Source organism: Molothrus aeneus, chromosome 3, assembly GCF_037042795.1.
Source record: "Molothrus aeneus isolate 106 chromosome 3, BPBGC_Maene_1.0, whole genome shotgun sequence".
Lineage (NCBI taxonomy): Eukaryota > Metazoa > Chordata > Aves > Passeriformes > Icteridae > Molothrus > Molothrus aeneus.
Window position 1 is genome coordinate 30,579,390 of NC_089648.1, and position 21,959 is coordinate 30,601,348.

The 21,959-nt window shown below is 37.4% G+C and overlaps 1 protein-coding gene across 3 annotated transcripts in view; it reads right to left on the reverse strand.

The window, feature by feature from the left end:
• The window catches only part of PLD5 (phospholipase D family member 5), a 167,220-nt gene that overhangs the window by 130,737 nt on the left and 14,524 nt on the right, over nt 1-21,959 (reverse strand). Inside the window, exon 1 of one of the 3 annotated variants that reach the window (XM_066546589.1) lies at nt 2,289-2,340. The exons of 1 other annotated variant lie outside the window; for it this stretch is intronic. Coding sequence is in view for 1 of the 2 variants with exons in the window: in XM_066546588.1 (XP_066402685.1) it covers nt 2,289-2,291 (3 nt within the window). In the remaining variant the exon portion in view is untranslated. Of the gene's footprint in view, nt 1-2,288; nt 2,341-21,959 lie in introns of those variants that run through there. One more of the 3 variants, XM_066546588.1, reaches the window with a different exon arrangement.

Sequence of the window (21,959 nt, forward strand, 5' to 3'; positions counted from 1 at the left end):
ATTAGAATTTAGCACTGTGATAGTCATGTCTATAACTTTTTAGTTTTTCTGGTAAAGCCAGTACATTATTTATAATTTTACTTTTGTTCTTTAGACTTACTAGAAAAAACACTTTAAATAATTAAAGCTGATATCTAATGCATTTGACAGCTTGCAATTTGGGCTTCTTTAAGACCAATTACTATTTACATTCTACAAGACATCATATCATCTAAAACTTTTAAGTGAGAGGCTGTTCCCTCTGGACTATTAATGTAATTTATTACATTGCTGACTAGCTGACTACTATTAAGGGTACATCTTTGGGGGATGTGTGTGGTGTGTTTTTTTTTTTTTCCCTTCAGTAACTTATGCAAGATCCTTGCCCAGGCCATCCAAATTGAAAGAAATAGATCCCTTGTGAACTCACTGCTTTAGTTACTGAACTAATCCATGTCAAGCAAGACACAATGTAAGTTTACTTTGGCTAAAACTTTATTAACAGCAAGTATGTGGCAGTACATGAATGTTATTTTTCTAGAAGGAAATGTTTTTAACTTGCTGGTACAGAAGCATAATCTGCATTTGACTTATGTAGGAACTAGAGAACCACAAAAGTGGAAATATATGTAACACTGTGTATTAGCTATGGGCACAGTAACTGTGTAGTAACTATGGGCACAGTCTTCTCTGACAAGAAACAACAATATATTCAAGTCTCTTCAGTACAACAGTACTGTTTCATGGTTACTCAATATAGGGGATTTTTGTCCAAAAAAAAGCAATAATAATATTAATAACAACAACAAATATTAATAATAACAACAACAACCACCACACATAGATTCACACTAAACATCTTTCCAAGAACCTTACTGCCTGGTTGCCATTCAATTATTGATTTTGCAATCTATTCTGCATACTGAGGAACAAAATCATAAATTTTTAACACATCAAAGCGCAATGTCTAATGTGAAACATATAGGCTACGATAACATGATTAGCTTAATGGCTTTTATTCAGTGAAACAACTTAGAAAAGGAAAATATCAGAAAGAAATTAGTGACAGTTTTAGGGTTTTTTAATTTTTGTACTGCTGAGAAAGAATAAATACACAACAAAGATAGAAAATATAAATCAAATGTTGTTTCACGTTTGCTGTACACTTTTCAAAGTCTCATAGTTATTCTGTTAAAAATCTCCTCTTCCATTTGAATCACAAAGAGAATAATTCCTTACACATCAAGCTGGACTGTCAAGTAAATGTATTTCAGTGCTCTTCAGACTTATTTAGCAATTTGTTTTCCTCTCACTTTGACGTACTGTAATGTCCTAATCAATAAATTCCTGGACTTAGAATGCCCTTAAAATGAACGGCTGAGTTTCCACACAGGAGATTGGGCTTGATGTTTATTTCAATCAACACCCACCCCTAACCCCCAAAAAACCCCAACAAAACAGTCTTGACAATGAGTCTTGGGAGTAAACACTCCCAAGATACATTTCCTCCCTCCAATTCTTTAATACATAGAAAAATGCTATTATGCATATTTTTATTCTATTCTCAGGCATTTTTAAACCATTAATATCTTTAGTATCAATTTACACTATATTTAGATCCCACATTTATATGCTTTATATTCTACTTCTATTGTTTTAATGCTTAGATCAGAATATTTAAATTGGTACAAATAATCAAATCATTATTCGAAAAACTTTTCCCTGGTTATTTTTCCCACCAAATAAATGCACTAAAGAAACAATGTAATTTCCAGATCTTCATGGATTGAAAACCCAGAAAAATAAAAACTTCATAGCTCCCTAAAAGTCAAAGGCATGTACTGAGCCGATCTGCTTCTTTCTAAAAAACAAAATCCCAAACCCCTACAAAAGTAACCATATAAACATACAGCCTGCATGAGTGATTGGTAAAGGTTTATTTATATTTTTATGTAAAAAGTCTGTGTCAGATATTATTAATCCAAAATAATTTTAAAAGCCCATAAAGCTGTCCTTCTGAAATAAACCAAGTTGACAGACTTACAATTTATATCAAATACTCGTCAGCAATCTTTCCCAGTTTTAAAAAAATTTATATAAGCTGCACAACATGTTCAGTGCCAGATATATTTGTCACCAACTTGCATTGCTGTTCTCTTGCAGAAAAAAATCCTAATTCCTTTGCATCTTACATACTGTTTGTTTTTTGGGTTTTTTTAAATACTGATCTTTACTAATTTCATCATCTTTTAAACATTTTTTACAGGGTAATAACCTTGATCTGATGAAAAAAATAAAGAGCTTCTTACCATCCTGATCCAGTATTTTCCACGTCTCTGGAGTTCAGCAGCAAGGAGCTGTTGCTGTTGCACTGCTTACTAGAGACACTGGAGGCTTTGGAAGCAGAGAATGTTTTATGTGGTTAAAATGTATCACCACTGATTATATTTCAGTCCCTCAATTCCTAGCCTTGATGCTCTGGAAATCAGCCAATCCAAGTGATAAAGAGGTTTGCAACAAGAAGTTGCAGAATTTCCACAGTGAATGCTTCATGGAAATGTTTTGCTTCTTGATACTTGTTTTTTTATATCCACTAAATGTTAAAATAAATCCTGCCTCCCTTTTCCCTCCTTCTCTTTTTTTTCCCCTAAAATGAGATTCATATATTGTTCACAAGGGACTTTGGCATTTGCTATAGCTAGGCACAGTGCAGAAAGGCATCATGCCAGATTACACATACATCTCAGCCAAGATACCTGAATTTTGACTTGCAACACACCCTGTTATTCCAAACATGGATCTTCCTAAGCCAAAGCTCCTAACTGCCAAAATACACAGTGTTTTTGTGAGGCAGCCAAATGCCCCTTCAGATTAGCTAAGAGCATCTTTTGTTTGCAATGTGGTTGCTCTTTGTCGGCTTTTCGTTTTTTAACACTTTTTTCCCTAGGGAAGACAAGGTGGCAAGTTCCAAAGGGATGAAATGATCAACTGGCACTTCTACTGCCACTCCTCTCAAGAACAAATTTCACACAGAAAATTTCCCTGCAATGCTACAATTATGATTAATTTCTCAGTTAACATTATAACCATCTAAATGTTTCCAATGGTAGCTCAGGATGCTTCTGTGTTTTGTGTGATAAAATAAAATTTTAAAGAAGTCCAAACAAAACAAAACCAAAGCAAACAAGCAAACAAACAAACAAAAAAAAACCCACAAAAACCCACAAACCTAAAAGTTAACTAAACAGGCAGTTCTGACTCCATGGTGTTATCAAATAACACCTCACAGTAAGAGGCGACAAAGAGGGAGGCAAAAGGAACCAAGTCAGATTACCAGCTAGTTTAACAAGTACTTAGAATAATACCCAAGCGTTTTGGGGCTCACAATAAAGGGGTTTTAAAGAAAGGATTATCAAAAGGCTATAGAGACTACCTTGGAAATGCTCTCAAGAAGAAAGCATATTATTGTACTAAGAGAGCATAAGACTGAGCCTGAAATTTTAATGAAAAATGAAAGAGGATGGAGTGATGCTTCTGTGACAACTGAGAATTTATAAAGGTCTAGAAAAGTGAGGAAATGTTCTGTGCAAGAAGGGAAAATAAATTCAGAAGAGATGCTTGTGGGTTTTTTCTATTCTGTTTGCAAAAGGAAACAATAATGATTTTCATTGAATCTGAAACAATAATGATTTTCACTGAATCTGAATGGGTATGAAAGTGCAGGACTGACCTGAAGAATGCAAGGAAAAGGATGCTGGACTAATTGGCAAGCCTGTTTAATAGGGAAGAAGAGCTGGATGGAATATTCAAATGTTTGTTGAAACAGCAATGACCTTACTTTAAGAAATTACATTAAAAAGTAAGATTTAATCAATAACACTGACAGTGTCATTTCTGAACTTAGAGAAAGAACAAAGTAATAAATGACATGTGTTATGAACACCCTGGCAAGATTAGGTTGTTTTCTAGAGTGACAAGGAAGCAGCAGGAGGGGAGTCTGCAGGAGGCCTGTTTTAGCCATGTTGAGCTGTTGACATCTAGCTGAACAGCCACAAGAAGCTCTCTCTACTCCAGACCCTTCTTCTTCAGCCAGAGCTACAAAAATTCATTTGCAAGGCATCATGGCAAAGATGAATTTGACTTGTATTTACAGATGAGCTTGTCTGATGCAAATAAAAGGATCACAGCTCAATCCCTAAGAAAAATAGCAAGATGAAGTGGAAAAAGGTACTGAAAGGCTGATTAAGAAGATAGAAGGGTAAAAAAACAAGCCAACCAGGTTCTATGTAACCAAGAGAGACAAAATTTCAGGCAGAAAAAACGGCAGCAGTATGCAAGATAGCTTACAGGACAAAGAAAATCAGTAGACAGCCCTAGTTTCATTGTTTGACCAGAAAGCTGTTGACGCATACCTTGTCATGAGCAACATCAGCAGCATGGAAGGAGCAGAAGATGCACAGATTGGTCAGTGCCCAGTGCCACACCAGAATCTGGCCAGTGTCCATAAACAACTCACTGAGACCCAACAGAGAATTCTGTGAAACAATTCAATTGCAATCAGTCTGGCTACAGAGGTATTGCTCTTTTTATATGTAAAAACTTTTCCATCAGAAAGTTTTCAGACATCTTACTAGTCTACACAAACCTTTCCTGAAATCCTTGAAATTTATGAAACCCTTATGCTCACAAAGATATCTGCTGGATAGTGATCAGATGCCAAATATGAAGATATACAGGCAATCAAGTTGTGCCCCTGCATGTTTCTACACAAAATGTGTATGGGACGGGGTAGCATGGCCCTATGCATACACACAAACAATCTTCAACTCCGCCTCTCAGTCAATGAAGCCAGAATAATTCAATTTTTTATGAAAAGTAATGCAATTATTGAATGAATACAAATTTCAGAATGAATTCTGTCACAGTCTTCTCACAATTAAAACATGTGCCTCCCAAATTCAACCACAAATATCGCCTCCTAAATTCAACTAAAGATATTTCTTTACAGAAAAAATGCTATCATGAACCTATAGAGGCAGAAAAAACAATTCAAGTTGATTAACTTACTTCAGCATTAGGACACCTGCTTCAAAACAAAGCTACCTTTTCCATTTACTTTGAACTCCTTCTAACACAGAAAAAAAGTGACCACCAAGGGACAGAGTTATGTACTGATATAACTGCTAAATTTTTAATGTGAACTCCAACTTCTATATCTATAAGCCTTAAAGATAAATTTTTTTTTCTCTCTTCAATTCTTGAAGAATCCACAAGCAATGGGAACTTAAATCTTCAGACAGGTCCAGAATTTCTCCTCTTTATGAGGAAACCAATTCCTTCCCAAATCTGAGTTAAAATCTGTAATTTAATCCTTGCTGACTGGTTACAACCCTATTGCCAGACTTTACCCCTCTCAGCATATTAACTGCCAACATGAGCCCCTTGCTTCAGAGGCTATTTCAAAAATAAAAATAAAGCTCTGAAAGGTATCTGATACATTCTTTAGGCCCCTGTAGAAATGTAGTTAGCAGGCTACATAATTTAAACACTTATTTAGACGACATAAAGATGCCCTTGAATACTCTAAATGATCAAGGAATGGATAATGAAGCCATAAAAACTTAAATTGGATTAAAAGTAATCTATCTTTTGTGATGAAAATCGGTTAGATATGGCAACATAAGTCATTTCACAAGTGTTCTTTGCAGCATATAACCATTCAGACTAGACCCCTCAGTGTGCAACAACTAGACCCCTCAGTGTGTAACTGGTACCAAACATAAAGCAACTGATCAAAGAACTGAATTTTTGCCCTGACAGAATTTCTTTTATTTTGGCATTTGATTGTTGACTGGAGAGAAGAGTTTAAAAAAAATCTGGTTTTCATTAAATGAAAAATCCTAATAAATTAAAATAAAGAATTTTTGAGTTGTTTCGGGTTTGCCTGAAATGTCACAAAGCCTCAGGGACACGCAATTATGGCTCTCTTGGGGCACTCTGTAAGTCTGTCCAAATTGTCCCTAGAGTTATGAAGCATCTTCTCTCTCCATAAGTTGTAAAAAAAAATGGAAGTATCTATAAACAATTTGTTGTAAATAGATAAAAATAAATCACAGCTTGATAAGTGATAAGACAAAAACATGCATTATTTGGCATTACAGAATGAACACAAACAAGATTATATATGTCTGCAGGAATTCTAAAAGTCAGCAAAACAAAACAGACAAAACTTCAAAGGCACCTAGACAAAACATGAAATTTATCAATAACATACTTTGATTTTTTTTTCTGTGAAGAAATATGTCCAAAGTGCACTCTGAGTGTAAATTGGTAAAATGCTGTAATTCTATGGGCTAAAAAAAGTCAACTGAACACAAAAATTCTCCATGCCTCCAATAATCTAACTAGAACAGGAGCTCCAAAACCAAATTACACAACTATAAATACCAGTATCAGCTCTTCATTGTTCATCAGTTTCATTAGCAACATGGAAAAGCAACAGGATTTGCAGGAAAAAAATAAGTTGTAGGAAAGAAAGAGAGAGAAAGCAGAAAGATGGAAGAGAGCTTGCAGAGGCAGGGTATGGTGCAGAGAGGGGCAGAACTTCACAGTATCTCAGTCTGGTCCATCTTCAACACTTGGTGGATAGCTAGCTCAAAAAACAACCAACAAAACTGAAAATCAAAGACTGATATCCCCACCTAGTCTGTTACTCTTCCACAAACACAGCAGTATTTCACCTTGCAAGAAACTTTACCAAAATCTCAGATATAAGTTACATCCTGAAATCACTCACTCACAATTCATATATTAATATCCATGCAACTTTCCAGTGGTAAAATCCTATTCTTCAAGAGGACTTATAAAAGCACAGCCTCAAATACTTCGAACAATGTTCTGAAGCAGAAAAAAAATTAAGATGTTCTACTGGCCTTGCAGAAAAGAAAACTTTTATGCAAAATTCTGCTTGTAGAGGTTTGGACCTCACACAGCAAGAATACATTCAGATCTTAGGAAATTGGTACAGCATCTACAAAACAGAAGAGGCTCCTTACCAATTCAACTCTGCTCAAGCAGTAACCAAAGATTAAAACATGGCCCTGGATGTTTAACCTTACCCAGCCCTAAATTGATGTGCCAGCTCACAGATTGTAACTGGAGCAGGTGGCAGCTACTTAAATGGGCAGTATCAATACACAGAGGATGATGGGCTGTCATTGCCATCAGGCACAAACATTGCTTACATGTTTCAAAGAAATATTATCCCTTCATTTTTGGGGAGCTGAAGGTGTGAGTTAAAGGTAAGAACAGTTGCAAAATAAAGTCCATTGATTAAAAAAAAAAAAAAAAAAAGAGAGAGACAAATAGAAAGCCTCCTCCTCTATCTGATGCCGTTGAAAAAACATATGAGTGCTGCCTCCCAGAGTCCAGCTGCCTGGAACAAGTCTTTCTATTTTTACAGTGATTCAGTGGCCAAGAAAATCTCCAAGGGCTGAGAAACAATAATTATATTCTCTTTCTGCCACTGTTTTGAGGGGGTCATACCACCCCAGCTCAGGTTTCCAATAGATTTGGGCATGTGTATTGCCTAAACAGCAGAGACAAGTATCAGCTCCAAAACAGAATTCATCTCTCTCTCATATGCACATGAATCCCTGCCCTCAAAATCTCATAAAGGAAAACAGAGTTAATAGACCCTCTCTCTGAACAGAGACTCGGTCTCCCACCACTCCTCCACGTGGAGCAGCCAGGTGGGTGACAAGAGCCACTTCACTCCAGGGAGACGCTGGGGAAGACGGGGCACAGAGGAGATGCAGAGCTGCTCTGAGAGGGTGGGCAGCTTCCACTTCCTGACATCAGCGTCAACAGAGGCGATGCTACTGTCTCTCTGCAGGCTGCAGCCAAACTACTCAGAGCAGCACAGCATTTCTTGATCTAACCACTGAAATTAGCACACACTGTAATCATATTTTAAAGCCAAAAGCAGATGTTGAAGGAGTTCATTTAAAGAAGTTTATGGTATTTTGAGCACTAATCAGAGATCACTATTTTGCAAGTTTGCAGCAATCCTTCCATCACAAAGTAGTTCAAGAGACATTTCTACAAAAAAAAAACCAAGTACAAAGAGCATGATCCTATTATTTTAGGTAAAAGGAAACAAAAAATTGCTTTTTTTTCATCATTAGTGACGATCGGACACACCTTTAAATACTGAGAGTACAATCAGCGTAACTCAGCAAACAATTTGTTTCGGTCACTGAGAAATGTAGTTGCCAGGACAGCATTTCCTTTACAAACTTCCAAGGCCGCAGGAGCCCGTGTCCGAATTCCAGGTGGGAAGCACAGGAGCGGTCGCGGTCGCCTCGGCCCGCGGCCACCAGGGGGCGGTGCAGCACCGCGGGCGCTGCCGGCGGCGGGCGGGGAGAGCGCGGGGCCGCCGCGGTACCGGCGGCACCGGTACCTGGATTATCGCCTCTAGCCGGGGCAAGAACGGTCCCACACAGGCTGCCGCGAGTGCTTAATAAGGCAGCCTTTTTATGGAAAGAGCCTACGTAACGCAGACACTAAAAATAGCCAATTAGTATTTGGCCTCCCGTGTAACAACATTAGCTGTGTTGATGTAATTACCTTTTGTTTTCATGTGAAATTACACTTAATATGATTTTACTGGATCATAAAAGACATTTCATTCTGCTGCAATACTCTCCTAATGCCAGTCTCAAACTTTGGTAGAAGAGGGATGAAATAGCAGAAAGAGAAAAGGTGCTACCACTAAGTTGAAAACAGTCAAATACAGAAGTGGAGAAAATGGAGCAACCTCCAAGGAGATTTTCAGGGCTTTTTGTGACCTCAGGGTTACTATAGATAAAGGTGACTTATATCTGTTGGACTTCCTGACTATGACATCTCTCCAAAACTGTCCTGAAAAAGCAAATGCCTGACACACATGATAGGGATGGGTGGTTCTGGAAAACCTCAGATGAAATGGGAGGCAGAGCAGAGTACTACTGCGAAGTCATATGGACGAGAAACTGCTCAGAAAGGCACTGCATGTCTAAGGCTCATATTCCTGTGTGACACAGTGCCTGTCAGACATGACAAATCCCAAGCAACGGGGCCAGGAGAGTGCCAAACTATTTCAGTGTAAAAAGCTCAGTGACAGATAAAACCTACTTTGAAAAACAACACGTGAGTCTGCACAAGTGGTTCTCAGAAAAGGAACCAATCTTAAAAAAGAAATGAAAAGTATTTGAACAGCACCACCACTTGCTCAGGTACCAGACACTATGAATCAGGTGATGCTGATTTAAACCCACTTCCAAACGAAGAATCATGAGCAAGAAATCAAGCAGGCAAATGACTGCTACAGATCTGTGAAAACTTGAGAAGTGTAGGTGTACACAATATGCATTTCCAGCACAGGCTGAGCAAAAAATGGACCTGCACAGTGCTGGAAGACATATGCAAGCTCAATATCCCCCTTACCTGACAGCATTTTGTGAAAAGACACAGCAAGTGGTCAGACAGCTAAACAGAAACAATCACTGGAAATGACAGATCATTTGAAAAACTGATCATAGTAGTGGATGACAATCTGGCCCACTTGTGCTAAGAATACAAGAAGGAAGAATAGGGAAGAGCTGATTTTAGTGGCAAGGTCTTTGGAAAGGTTCTAAAAACTGTGCACAAGCTTCTGAACTAAATTCTTTAACCAAAATATTATCCATATTGCAAAAAGGAGAAAACTGATTTAAAGGATGGACTGCTGGCTTAAAAGATGGAGGAACAGTGATTTATGGCTTTACCCTAAACTAATTAGGGCCAAATACAGTTGAGATCAACAGACTAAATCTTTCACTCATTTGACCAAGCTTACAACCTGTCCATTTCACACAGGATCACAAGATGGATTATTCTGTGTCCTGAGAAGTAAGAGGCTCCAACCTACAAAAAAGTAAAGTCAAGAGTCTTACAATAAACTCTGTAAATCTATGTTTTTTAAAACAAAAGAAGTTGCTGAGAAAGAATAGGTTATCTCACTGTGGAGACTGATGCACAGAGCTGCCAGTCCAACAGCCAAGAGCTTTGAAGTACAGACACACACAAATCAGAGTGACCATCTACTTATACACAGATACTCTTGACCTAACACACACAAGAGACAGGTGCCTGTGGAGCAACACTGCTCCAACCACAGGTCTGCAAATGGTTCATGCTTACATAAACTATTGTGGGGAGATGACCCTGGCCAGAAGGTCAACACCCATACTGCTGCTCACTTACTTTCCCCCTCTCTGTGGCACACAGGAGACAAAACCAAGAACAAAGGAAGGAATCCTGTGGATCAAATAAAGACAGCTTAACACGTTAGGGAAAGAGGGGACACACCATCTCCAAAGCAGCAAGTGACTTGAAGTCACTCACTACCTCCCACAAGTGTGGATACCCTTCAACAACCACCATGGAAAACACTCACACACCCCCACACCCTCCTTCTTTTACCCCCAGTTGCCATTGCCAAGTAAGCAGTCATAGCTGTATCCCACCCAAACCTCTTCCACACCTACTTTCCTACTGAATTTGAGGGGAGATGGAGAAACAAAGACCTCTGTGCTGTGCAAGCACTCTTCAGCAACAGCCAATTAGTGCATTATCAACACTGTTTTAGCCATGTATCCAAAACACAGTACCACACAGCACTGTGAAAAAAATTAATTACATCCCAGCTGGACACAGTACAACTATTTTGCAAGAAAGTTGACTGTCAGGACAGGCAACCAGAAAAAGAGAGCGATCTGGATAATATGGACTTAACACAAGAGAGAATGCTGCAACCTGCCTGAAGCCACCATAGATGGAGTTGGTGTTCAGCTCAAAAGACTCTATGGAGAAATAAATTATTAAATCAGATATAACTTCATACATGAACATTCTCAGTCTTGCTCTTTGTTGCCAAAGCATTGCTTACTTCTCAAATGAAATGTTTCTAGTGGTTCTCTGGAGTCAGCTGGTAGGATGACATAAGAGCTTCAGTTAGGAAAGAAAAGTGAAAGAAAAGTGATCAGTAAGGTAGCAAAAACCCAAAGCCAAAATCAAGGCTGCTTGACTTCTCTGGACACATCTTCCAGAGGTAAAGTGATCACTGCTTGCAAGGCCGTGTTTTTCAGGCTAGCAGGAAGTGACTGGACAGTGGAATATGGTTGAGTAGCAAAGTAAAAAAAACTTTTGCAGTGCAGCAAGAGACAAATAAAGAATATACAAAAACAAGAATATACTGTGCCTGGTGCATACAGTCATTACACTGTACTGGCAGAGGAATAAAGGAATAATATGTATTTATAGTAATTTAAATTAATACCCACATTTTAACAGTGTAGTTGAAATTTAATGTTGGGTGATGAGTAACTTAATGAACTTATTACTAGTCAAACTGAATCAAAGGTACAGCTTAAGTTCATTAATAGCTTAATCATCTAATGATTTTAAGGTATCCAGAGGTAATTGAGGCCTAGGTATTCTTCCTGGTCCAATTCTTTGCTGCCATAATGCACATATAGTCTCAGTAGTTTTGGCTGTGTTTCACTTGCTGCTATGTTCCAATTGTTAACTCAGCTGAAAAATATGGTGTTGGTGAGATCAAGAGTGACCTGCCAGGAAAAAAAAATAACCTTTGAAAAACTAAGGACTGAGAAATATACTGAGAAAATGCCACACATTGCAAGAGCAATACCACCACTACTTCCAAAGTATTGGAAGATTCTGCTCTGATGACATGCAAAAACTATGACTATTAAATTTAACAGCATACTAAAGCAGCATCCAGCAGTGCTCTCCATATTACATTTGTTTAACATTGTCTTTTCAGCCTCTACTGGATAAGCTTCAGTGGGAACAGACCCAAATACCTCAAACAAGGGGTTGAAGAACCCACAAGTCAGACATCTGAATAGTAAAAACGTGATGGAAAACACATCCACATTCCACCTGGTTGCTGCACACATTGCTTTACAGCAGAGAGAAGATGCTCTAAAGGCATCTTCTTGAAAAAAGAACTTCAAAGATCTAATGCTCAGACTTAATTTTAAAATCAATGAAAACCCTCTGTATGATATATATAATACTTCCTATCTTGCTAAGTCTTTTTTGAGCAGGAGAGAGAGGGAAATGTAATAATTTTCATTATTTACAAGAATTACATGTAATGTTTATGTAGCCAACAAAATAAAGATTCCTGTATATATAAATTTCCTTAAGAGAGTATCAGCCTTTGAATCTGCTATAAATAATTTGACCACTAATTGGAGAAAAAGCCACAGCATGAACACATAGTTTACAGGAACTATTAAAAACCACAAATCAGACTAGTCTGAGTTACAAATTTCTTCCCACAGATCTAAATATTTGAATTTTTCCTTTGCTATCTTTACAATTAAACTAACTACATTTGGATTATATTCTGATCTCTTACAATCTGAAGGGAATTGTTGACACCAGTTTTACATTCTATCTCTTTCTCTCAAAACAAGGTAGTTCATTACTTCATGAAAACCAATCACTCAGAAAAGAAAGTTATACTTGGACATACTCCCATTGGAAATCTCTTCTGCCCACTTTCCAGTAGACTGCTTTCAAAACTTTATGGAGCCCTCTGAACACAGGAGAATCTCCAGCTAACTCAGTCCTGATTTAAGAAGAAAACAGAATATATTTCTGTGGAAAAAACCAAGAGATCAAGAGTGACCTGAAAAGCCAAAACCATATCCTCCCCAATCCAAGGACCAGAGCTTCAATCCCATTTACTGAAATTGTAAGATATGTTATGCAAATGCAAACCATTCTTTGTTTTCTTGAAGAATTTATTTTTAGCTAAATGATGAGTGTACTTTAATTAGAATTTTATATTGCTTCTGTACTATTTGTGATTGTAGACATAAGTCTGTGCAAGTGCCAGGGCCAGATGAAAAGTGAGGGCAGTGTGCCTCTTCTTACAGACACTTGCAATAAAGAAAGACAAGCCCAAAAGTGAAATATAGTGGCTAAGACATTAATCTAGGAGTCAGAGAGCTAATTTAAATCCAAACCAAACAAACTGAGACAAACTGCCATTCTCTGCCTTTATTTTACCTCCTCAGCCTTCCTGACAAGGCCTCTCATGGCATTTGCACAGCATACTGCATAAAAGGCCCTAATCTCAGTACAGAATGCTAATCCACATTATACAATATGCTGTTAAAAATATAAAGGTGATCTCCAACTTTCTCTACATGCTTTCAGACAACTCAATTTCTGTACGATTAGGATACATAAATTCATAAATTAAGATCGTCCTACAGTGAGCATGGGTCACATGGGTCAAACTACAACTTTGTTGCTATGACCTGTGAAACTAGCCCAAATCTCTGAATGTGTTCAAAAGATAACCCCAGAGCCAAGTTCCTCCATCTTCACTAGAACTGCAAAACTGATGATAGATGTCTACCTTCAAAAACCTTCAAATTTGTAGAGTTAAATGCAGGTTTACCACTCAGTTTGAACCAAAGCAACTTTTGCAGTTGAATAAAAAAACAGAAAAAAATTTCACAGAACAGGCAGATGCTTCAATGGTAACCTTCACATTTTCCAACCACTGAATACATACTAAATATTATATGAAGCGGCTATCACAGCCTCCTGAGCTAAGGGGCTTTTCTTAACGTGAAGATAAAGTGAATCATCTGAAATTGTTCAGATTCTCCTTCTTTCCAAAATAAAGGTATGGTTTTCATACTTTTCTGCCTTTATTTGTGACATTATGCTTTGGACATCTACCAAATCTGTAGTAATGTAAAAAACTGTCAAACTCTGTGTTACTGCACAGATATCTTTAACAGGCACTAAAAAAAAAAATAAAAAGAAAAAAGTGAAAATGTAGCCTTAAAAACAGGGAAGAATAAGGAAGCCTGTAACCTGAAGTAGTCTGACAGCATTATCAAATGAGACAAGAATGGTTGGTTTTTGTTTTAACTGGCATATGTGCCTGCACAGAGGTGTAAAACAAATCACTAGTCTTCAATGAAAAAATCCCAACAACAAAAGTGAAAAACCACCCTTTCTGTAATAGAAGTTTGATAAGAATGAACATAAAACAGGTATGGTCTGATACACTTTGGAAGAAAAGCATATTTGTTGCAGTAGGTAACCCAAGACAGTCAATCATTCTTTGAATTACTGTACTCATGCATCTTTACCTAGTCTCTACCTTTTTTTACTGAGACAAAAACTACAATTGCTGATTGATAACAATACATTTTTACCAAGCTGCTTTTTCAAATTCCATCTTACTAAAAATGACTGAATTAATCAGTTTTCTGAAAAATTGAATAAACAGAATTATCTCTCTGAAGAATAGGAGTGCAGCCACTACAAAGGTTCTTTGAATACTGCCTGATTTATACCATCCTCCGCCTACTGCATCATGACCCCCTACTCTGTAGTAATCCAAACCTATAGGAACTGGAAACACTGAGACTCCAGATGGCAAACAGTGCAGAATGTAAATAGGTTATAAATCACCTGAAGAGCTCAAGGTAGGTGTCAGGCAGGCAGGACAGGTAATCTTGTTATATTTTTAAATTTTATTTTTTAAAATCACAAACTAGTACTTGCTTGCTTTAGCATACAGACTCACAGAAGTGTAAAAATACTTAAAACTATATGCCCTAGCATCATTTGTTTAATGAAATAAAGGTAACATTCATTTTCTAAAAAAAGGTAATGTAATTATGTCAGGTTTCTGGTTTACAGCCTCACGTAAAACATGGCTTTCTGTTATTATTAAAGTGTTTTAATAGAGGGGAGAAAGGTATAATTTAAGAACAGGGTTACTCATTCATGTTCAATTAACAAGAAAACAAACCAACAAACAAAAGCAAAAAGCACACCACTACCAAAGCCCCAACCCCTAACGGTAATGCAGCACACTTACAAAGAGAAGGACTCCATTTCAAACTATGACAAAGACCAAGGCAGTGTCTGTGCTGAATATAATCTTAGAAATGAAACACAGCCTAAAGCCCTCAAGACAAGGACTCCACACTAATCAGCACTACATAAGCCATCAACATTTCTTCCCACAAATTTTAAAATTGAGAATTTTAAGGCCTTGATCTCAAGTTCATTGGAATTAGCAGAGTTTTCAATGGCGCTGGATCATGTCCTAGAGAAATAAGCAGGCACAGGCAGACTGGAATATAAGACAAGGTAACAGAAAAACACATTAACAGTAAGAATGAGCTTACTTTATTTCCTGAGAAACAATTTGCACACCTGCTTTATTTCAAAATCCTAATACAATTATACTGCAGGCTACATTTGCATGCAAGTTTCTTTGAACTGCAGATCTTCGGCTTATTTCAAGATAAAACAATAAAAGCAAACATAAAAAGTAATAATAAATGTATTATAACCTACAGGGACTTGGTAATTTTGTAAGCAAAGAAGAAAACATCACCATTTTTATATGGACTGTAATGAAAAAGATTAGATACATTAGTCATAACTCTGGTAAAAATGCAAGAATACCAAGTTCTAAATATTTTTTTACAAGAAACCTCTATTTTAAATCTTTAACATGATTATTAGGTCTTTACATTGATGACAAAATATAATTTTATCCATCATTTAGTATTACACTTAGTTATAGCTAATGCATTCCAGAGGTATAAGCATGTACTATGTGACTCCCAACCTTCCTTTCAGTCTTGTTTTTTATGATTTACTTAAAAGAGGGACATTATTTCATGGGCATGCTTCCAGCAATCCAATTGGAAAACATACACAACTGTAAAAGTTGACAGAAAGTATATACATTATCTTATTATGCAATTTTTTTCCATTTCTTAGCAAAGCAACCTTTATATTCTCAGAAAATACACCTATTACATGTATTTTTGTTGAGTTTGATCAGCTGTTGCACTGATCTTTTATCAGTGCAACAGCTTAATAGTAAATAATTTTCTGTGCCACACTGTTTGCAAATGTAGCTTACAATTTAATGAAAAATGTATTTTATAACATTACAAAGAAATGTAACTAAGTATTTCAATAACTATCTCTTAAAGACCACCTGCTGGTTTAAATTGCTCAAATGACTTGAGAAAAATGAAATGAGCTGGCAATTTGTTTCCATTTCACCGATCTGTTCAAGAATAAACATGGTTTGGTGCTTGATCTTTCACAGTCCCCTGCAAGATCCTCACAGGGAATCTGATTAAATATGAGCTGGATGAGCAGACGGTGAGGACTGAAAAGAGGCTGAAGGGTCAAGCCCAGAGAGTGTTGGTTGATAACAGAGCAGAGAATGCCTCAGCAAGTCTGCAGAAGATACAGAACTGGGAGCAGTGGCTGATATGCCTGAGGGTTGTGCTGCCATCCAGAGGAATACTGACAGCCTGGAGGAACCTTAAGAAGTTCAACAAAAGGAACTGCAAATTCCTGTGCCTGAAGAGGGACAACCTCAGCAGTTCCTGTGTCAGTATGTCCTGGGGGCAGTCAGCTGGAAAGCCGGTTTGCAGAAGAGGCTCTGGGGATGCTGATAGACACCAAGATGCCCTTGTGGCCAGCAGGACCAGCAGTCCTGGTCTACATTAGAAGGAGCATTGCTGGCAGGTCAAGAGAGGTGATCTTTCCCCCCTTACTCAGCCCTGGTGAGGCCACAGCTGCAGTGCTGTGTCCAGTCCTGGGCTCCCCAGTACAACAGAAATACTGGAGAGAGTCAAGCAAAGAGCCATGAAGAAGACAGTTAAGGGAATTTATCAGTATGTAAAAAGGTCTGACGAGAAGCAGATGTAAAGACAGTGGACATAGAGTTATCAGTGGTGTCCAGTGACATCTTGCACTGTTTATCCAAGTATTTGAGGATAAACTCTCCCACCTGTGTGAAGCTATGGCCACACAGAGTATGCAAGTACTAATAAATGCTATAAAAGTTATTGAAGCGTGTGTGTCCTGTGTGCCTGTGCTTTAATAAGTGCACTCCTCAAAGGAGACAGATAAGAAGCACTTTATGTGGGAAATGAAATGACTGGTAAGTAATATTATGAATTTGTACTAGCAAGGCAAGTTTAATCAAAAAAGTCTAATAACACATGCCTCAAAGTTTCACTCTTCCTGAAAGGAAACAATAGCTAAATCAGTATGCTAGAAGACAAGAAATCTGAACTTGCATAACACATTAAGGCTCTCTGAAGCAGCTGTTATTAAGAATTGTTCATATTAATATTGACTTTCAAAACTAGGACCTAGACTGTCCTTTACCCTAAAGCCAAACAAAAGCCCTTGTTCAGATAAATAAGCCTAAAAAGGAGTTCTAGCAAAATGCTAAAAAGTACTATGATAGCATTTAAGTTTCCACCTGTCAGAACACAATTATATGCTTCAATTTGCTCTTAGCCCCAAGTTCCACAATGCAGTGAGGACACATCTTGTAAATTCAAAAAGTCCCAAGCACATCAGAGCCCTACCTCAAAAGTCAGAAGGCAGGTCTACAAAAATCACCTAGTCCTGTCATTTTGGGAAATATTTTATCTTTTAGATTAGGGTAAGTCAAATTTCACTTTATGAAAGCTAATTGCTTAATGACTAATGTTGATATCGACATGGAACAAACAAGTAATTGAAGTAATTTGTCCTCAAATATCATTGTGTATTGCAATAGCCTGCCACAGCCATCCATCCAGGTTCCTACTCTGAAAAAAAAAAGAGACCAAAAAGCATACTCTGTGTGAGGCCAAGATAAAGTCAAACACATCTCTAAAGATGCCAAATTGCTTTGCATTTCAAACAACCATCAAAAGGGAGGTTTATGATCAGTTTTTCTCCTGTTCTCATGTTCCTGCTCCCTTCTTTTCATCAAATTTGCTCATTCTTCAGCAACGTGAATGCTAGATCATTTCATCTATCTGAAACAAAGTAAGCAATTCTATTTGGCAAGAAAACTAATTAAACTCTCAATAAAAGTCAGCAAGTTGATCATCTTAGCCTCTGGCCACAAGATCACCAGCAGCAACCCAAGGAATGTGGCCAACTCCATTTCATTATCAATCTGCAGAGGACACATGCTTAAAACTGCATCTAAAATTTCCAGTGTACCATCTATTCTAGTGAGCTGGTGACTATTCACATGGTTTACAACTTGTCTAGAAGTATCTTTTATCATCTTTACTGGATACATCCCCAGAACCCTTACAGAAAGCTGAGTAATGCTATTAGTCCATTATACATAGAGAGAAACAAGTTGCAGTAAGAGTATGGTACCTTGTCCAAGGTCACAAGAAAAACACAAAACCTGTTTTCACTCTATCTTTAAAAGGAGTAGTCCTGAGATCCTGTCCTGAGATTTTATTCCCTGGCAATGCCCAAAACATTTCTTTACGCTAGGCCGACTTCAAGAGACTGAATCTAGAAACTGAATATAAAAGCATAATAAAGTGAAAATTGAGTAATACTTTCTCTGCTCATTTCCATCACTCTTTCAAAGACTAGCCATTTTCCTAGAAAATTCAGGGAAGCTAAGCAAAGCTAACTTTGCAGCAGAAGAAACTTCTGGCATATGAGGAAACTGGGTCAAAATTTTGATTCTGAAAGAAGTACTTCTATTGTTAGATACTTTTTTCTCTACTACAAAAAGAATTAGTCACGAATATGTTTTGAAATCTCTCAAGGAAAGTTACAGTCAGCCTAACTGCAGACAGCTTGCCTTGGGAGTAATCCCAGAAAGATAATAGCCAGGTGCACTTAAGAGCAGGTGCAAGGGAGAAATTACACTCACTTCTTTATTAGAGTTGGAAATGGGCAAACATTTCCCACATTCAAAGTGAGGTCAAGCTCAGGAATTGGCCAGACTGAGAGGCCAGACTTTTCATACTTGAAGAGAGAAGGCAACAAGTGATGAAGATGATGTGGACATCACCTGGATTTACCAAGAGCAAATTGTATTCAGCTAACCTGAATGCCTTCTGTGTGGTATGACTGTGAACTCTGTGGACAAGAGGAAAGCAATCATATTGCATAGCTGGACATTGACAAGGCTTCTGGCAGTGTCCCATATAATCCTACGAGTATAAAAGGTTGCAGTGGTGTCACAACACCACAGACTCTAGAAGTCACACCAAATTAAATCAGTTAACAAAAACTTTAAAAAAGCTCACAACAGGTATTCTAAGTGGTATATAACTTCTCTTGAGGTCCACAAGAATAAGATATCTGCCACTGCCTCTAGAATATTAAAGAAAATAAACTAGTCTTATGTTTAAGATCCCAAAAGATGAGACAAAAGGAAAAGGCCAGTTTAAAATCCACACCTTCATAGGGGAAAATGCAGCTTCCTAAGAGTGTTGAAAAACTTTTTGCAAACAGGTTGGACTTTAAATAATACCTTCCCCTCCCTCTGAAATTAGTCCATTAGGATGCATACATAGTCAGGAATTTAGGATTGAGAGAAAATGAAAGAACTGGTATTATTTCAAGTTCCCAAAAATCCAATGCTTTTTATCTGCAACCAACAATTAATTTTATTGAAAATGCAAACTTAGTGAAAGTAATGTAAGAATTGAAACTCTTACTATTGTCATATGTGGCATTGATACTGTATTTGGAGGCAGCTCCAGGTCATAAAACACATTTCCCCATCAGACCTGATGTTCTTATCTGTACTCTTTATATCTTCCTGTCCCACAACATATAGGAGAAGAAGGAAGAAAATAAAAACTTCCTGATTATCTGAAATATCAACATCAACTCTTGTTTCCCTTATCAAGTGAAAGTGCTCATGACACACAATAGAAAGGGAGGCATTTCAACTCTCAGAAAGACAATTTTATCACTCAAATGACAAATGGAGACTAGTCATAGCATGTAATGGGTTATTGACATGGAAAAAATCATGACTGAAGTGACTGCATTGTTCTTCCTACATGCTTCAAGTAGAACAACTACCTTGCAGACTATATGGTAGGGAATAACAAAGAAAAACTATTAGTTAATTTCTGTAATCTTTGCTTTAGAGTCCTCAGAAAGGAATTCTACTTTTAATCTAGTTTTTCTTTGCAAAGTGGTATGAAAACTGCTTGAATCTTTACATAAATAAATGGCAACCTGCCTGACATGAAGACCACAGCAAGAAACCAAAAATCCTATATCTCAGAATAAGTATGTTTAAACAAGTAAGGTGAGACCATTATGTTTTACCTCTGTTTTCAGGCGACATCCATACATACAAACTTTGGAATGAGTTTTTTTTAGGGTTGAATAAAAACTCACCTCAGAAATGTTTGTGCAAATGTACATTTGGAAAGACTTATGTCTAAAGGGTTCACATGGCCATCTAGAAATTACTCATGTGTCTTCTCTACAAACAGAAAATATAAAAAATAGAGAGCAAGGTGAAGACAGCATCTTTGTGTCCAATCATACACAGCAAATTGCAAATAAATAATTTTAACCAACAGAAAATCCTAAAGAACTTGTCAGATGCATTACAACTTTGATAAAATTAACTCACAATTAGAATGTCCCCAGCTTGTAGAAAGTAAGAGTGACCTCTATTCACTCTAAATATGTAATATTCCCCTTTTTGGTGGTTTCTGTAGCTTCCACATCCCTCACTTAAAGGTGTGCAACAGAAGCTAGTTCAATGAGCCAATGACTCCACATGTCTCAGGAAAATACTAGTGTTCATGATACCAATTACATTGAAAAAAGAAAATCAATCTCTGCATCAACATCTACGTATGTTTTTAGAGCCCTCTATTCCAAGGACTCAATCACAAAAGTTTCTTTTGCTGTTTTTGTGTTGTTGCAATATTTGGCCAGTTTGTATGTGGAGATTCATGATGGAGCTTCATTTCAGGGGAAGAGACTTCAGGGGAAATCAGCGCGTCTGCCATTGTGAGTATAGCAGAAGAAGAAACAAAACCAAACAGCAAGAAGGAAAAAAAAACAACCTACAGAAATCTATTTGTAATTGCTTGCACAAAAGTACTAAGCTAATACAGAACTCACCCTACTGCATAGAAAGATCTGAAAAAACCAGATTTTTGCCCTCTCATCTTGCACGGCAGGTCTTTTCCTCTGATTTGGATACCCAAGTCAAAAGCTTTCAAAGGCTGAGTTGAACAATCATGTTTTCCACTCCAGAATCCTAAAAGAGCTTCCATCTTTCTGTGTACTCCTACAACCAAGTTCTCTGCTCCTCTCAGCAATCTTCCAGCCTATGGTTTCCCTTGCTTTCTTCAAGCTTCATTGTTCCTCTCCCTCTCTGCTTGCCCCACCTGCACCTTAAAAGTTTCTCTGGGCCTCATGGCTCAGTTGCTTTCAAAAATCACTCATCTCTCCCTTCACAGCAGAGCAGCCAGGACAAGATAACAAGAGAACCTTCCTTCTGCTGCCAATCCACCATTTTGTTTTTTTTTTAAACGAAGAAAGCCACACGATGAATAATAAATGTGCAATAAATACAACTAAACAAAGCTAACTGTTACAATATCATGCTCAATAGTTAAAAGTATGCACATATATAGAAATTTAAGTTAATTAGGCAGAGCTAGAACAAGCTACTGTAAAACCAAAGTAACTCACAGAACAGAGGGCACTACCAGGAGCTTTGCTGTTTTCAGACTACATCTCCATTATCATATCTCAAATTAGACACGCAATTATGATCTTGAATGGTGTTTTGGGAAGCTGTTTCCTTCATGGTGGTAACAATTGAACACCCATCAGTAACTGGTTCCTCATCAAGTTGTTCTACTCAAGTCAGGAGTTCCACACTATGAGCCTGAATAAATTAGCCAGATATGTTATCAAAAATTAATAATGCCCAGAAATAAACCAAGAACATCTGATGCCACACAGAATCATTAAGTAAATAAACAAAGCAAAGTAAATTCCCAAAGGTTCTTATAAAACATTTTTAATCTTGCAAATGCTGGAGAAACACACAT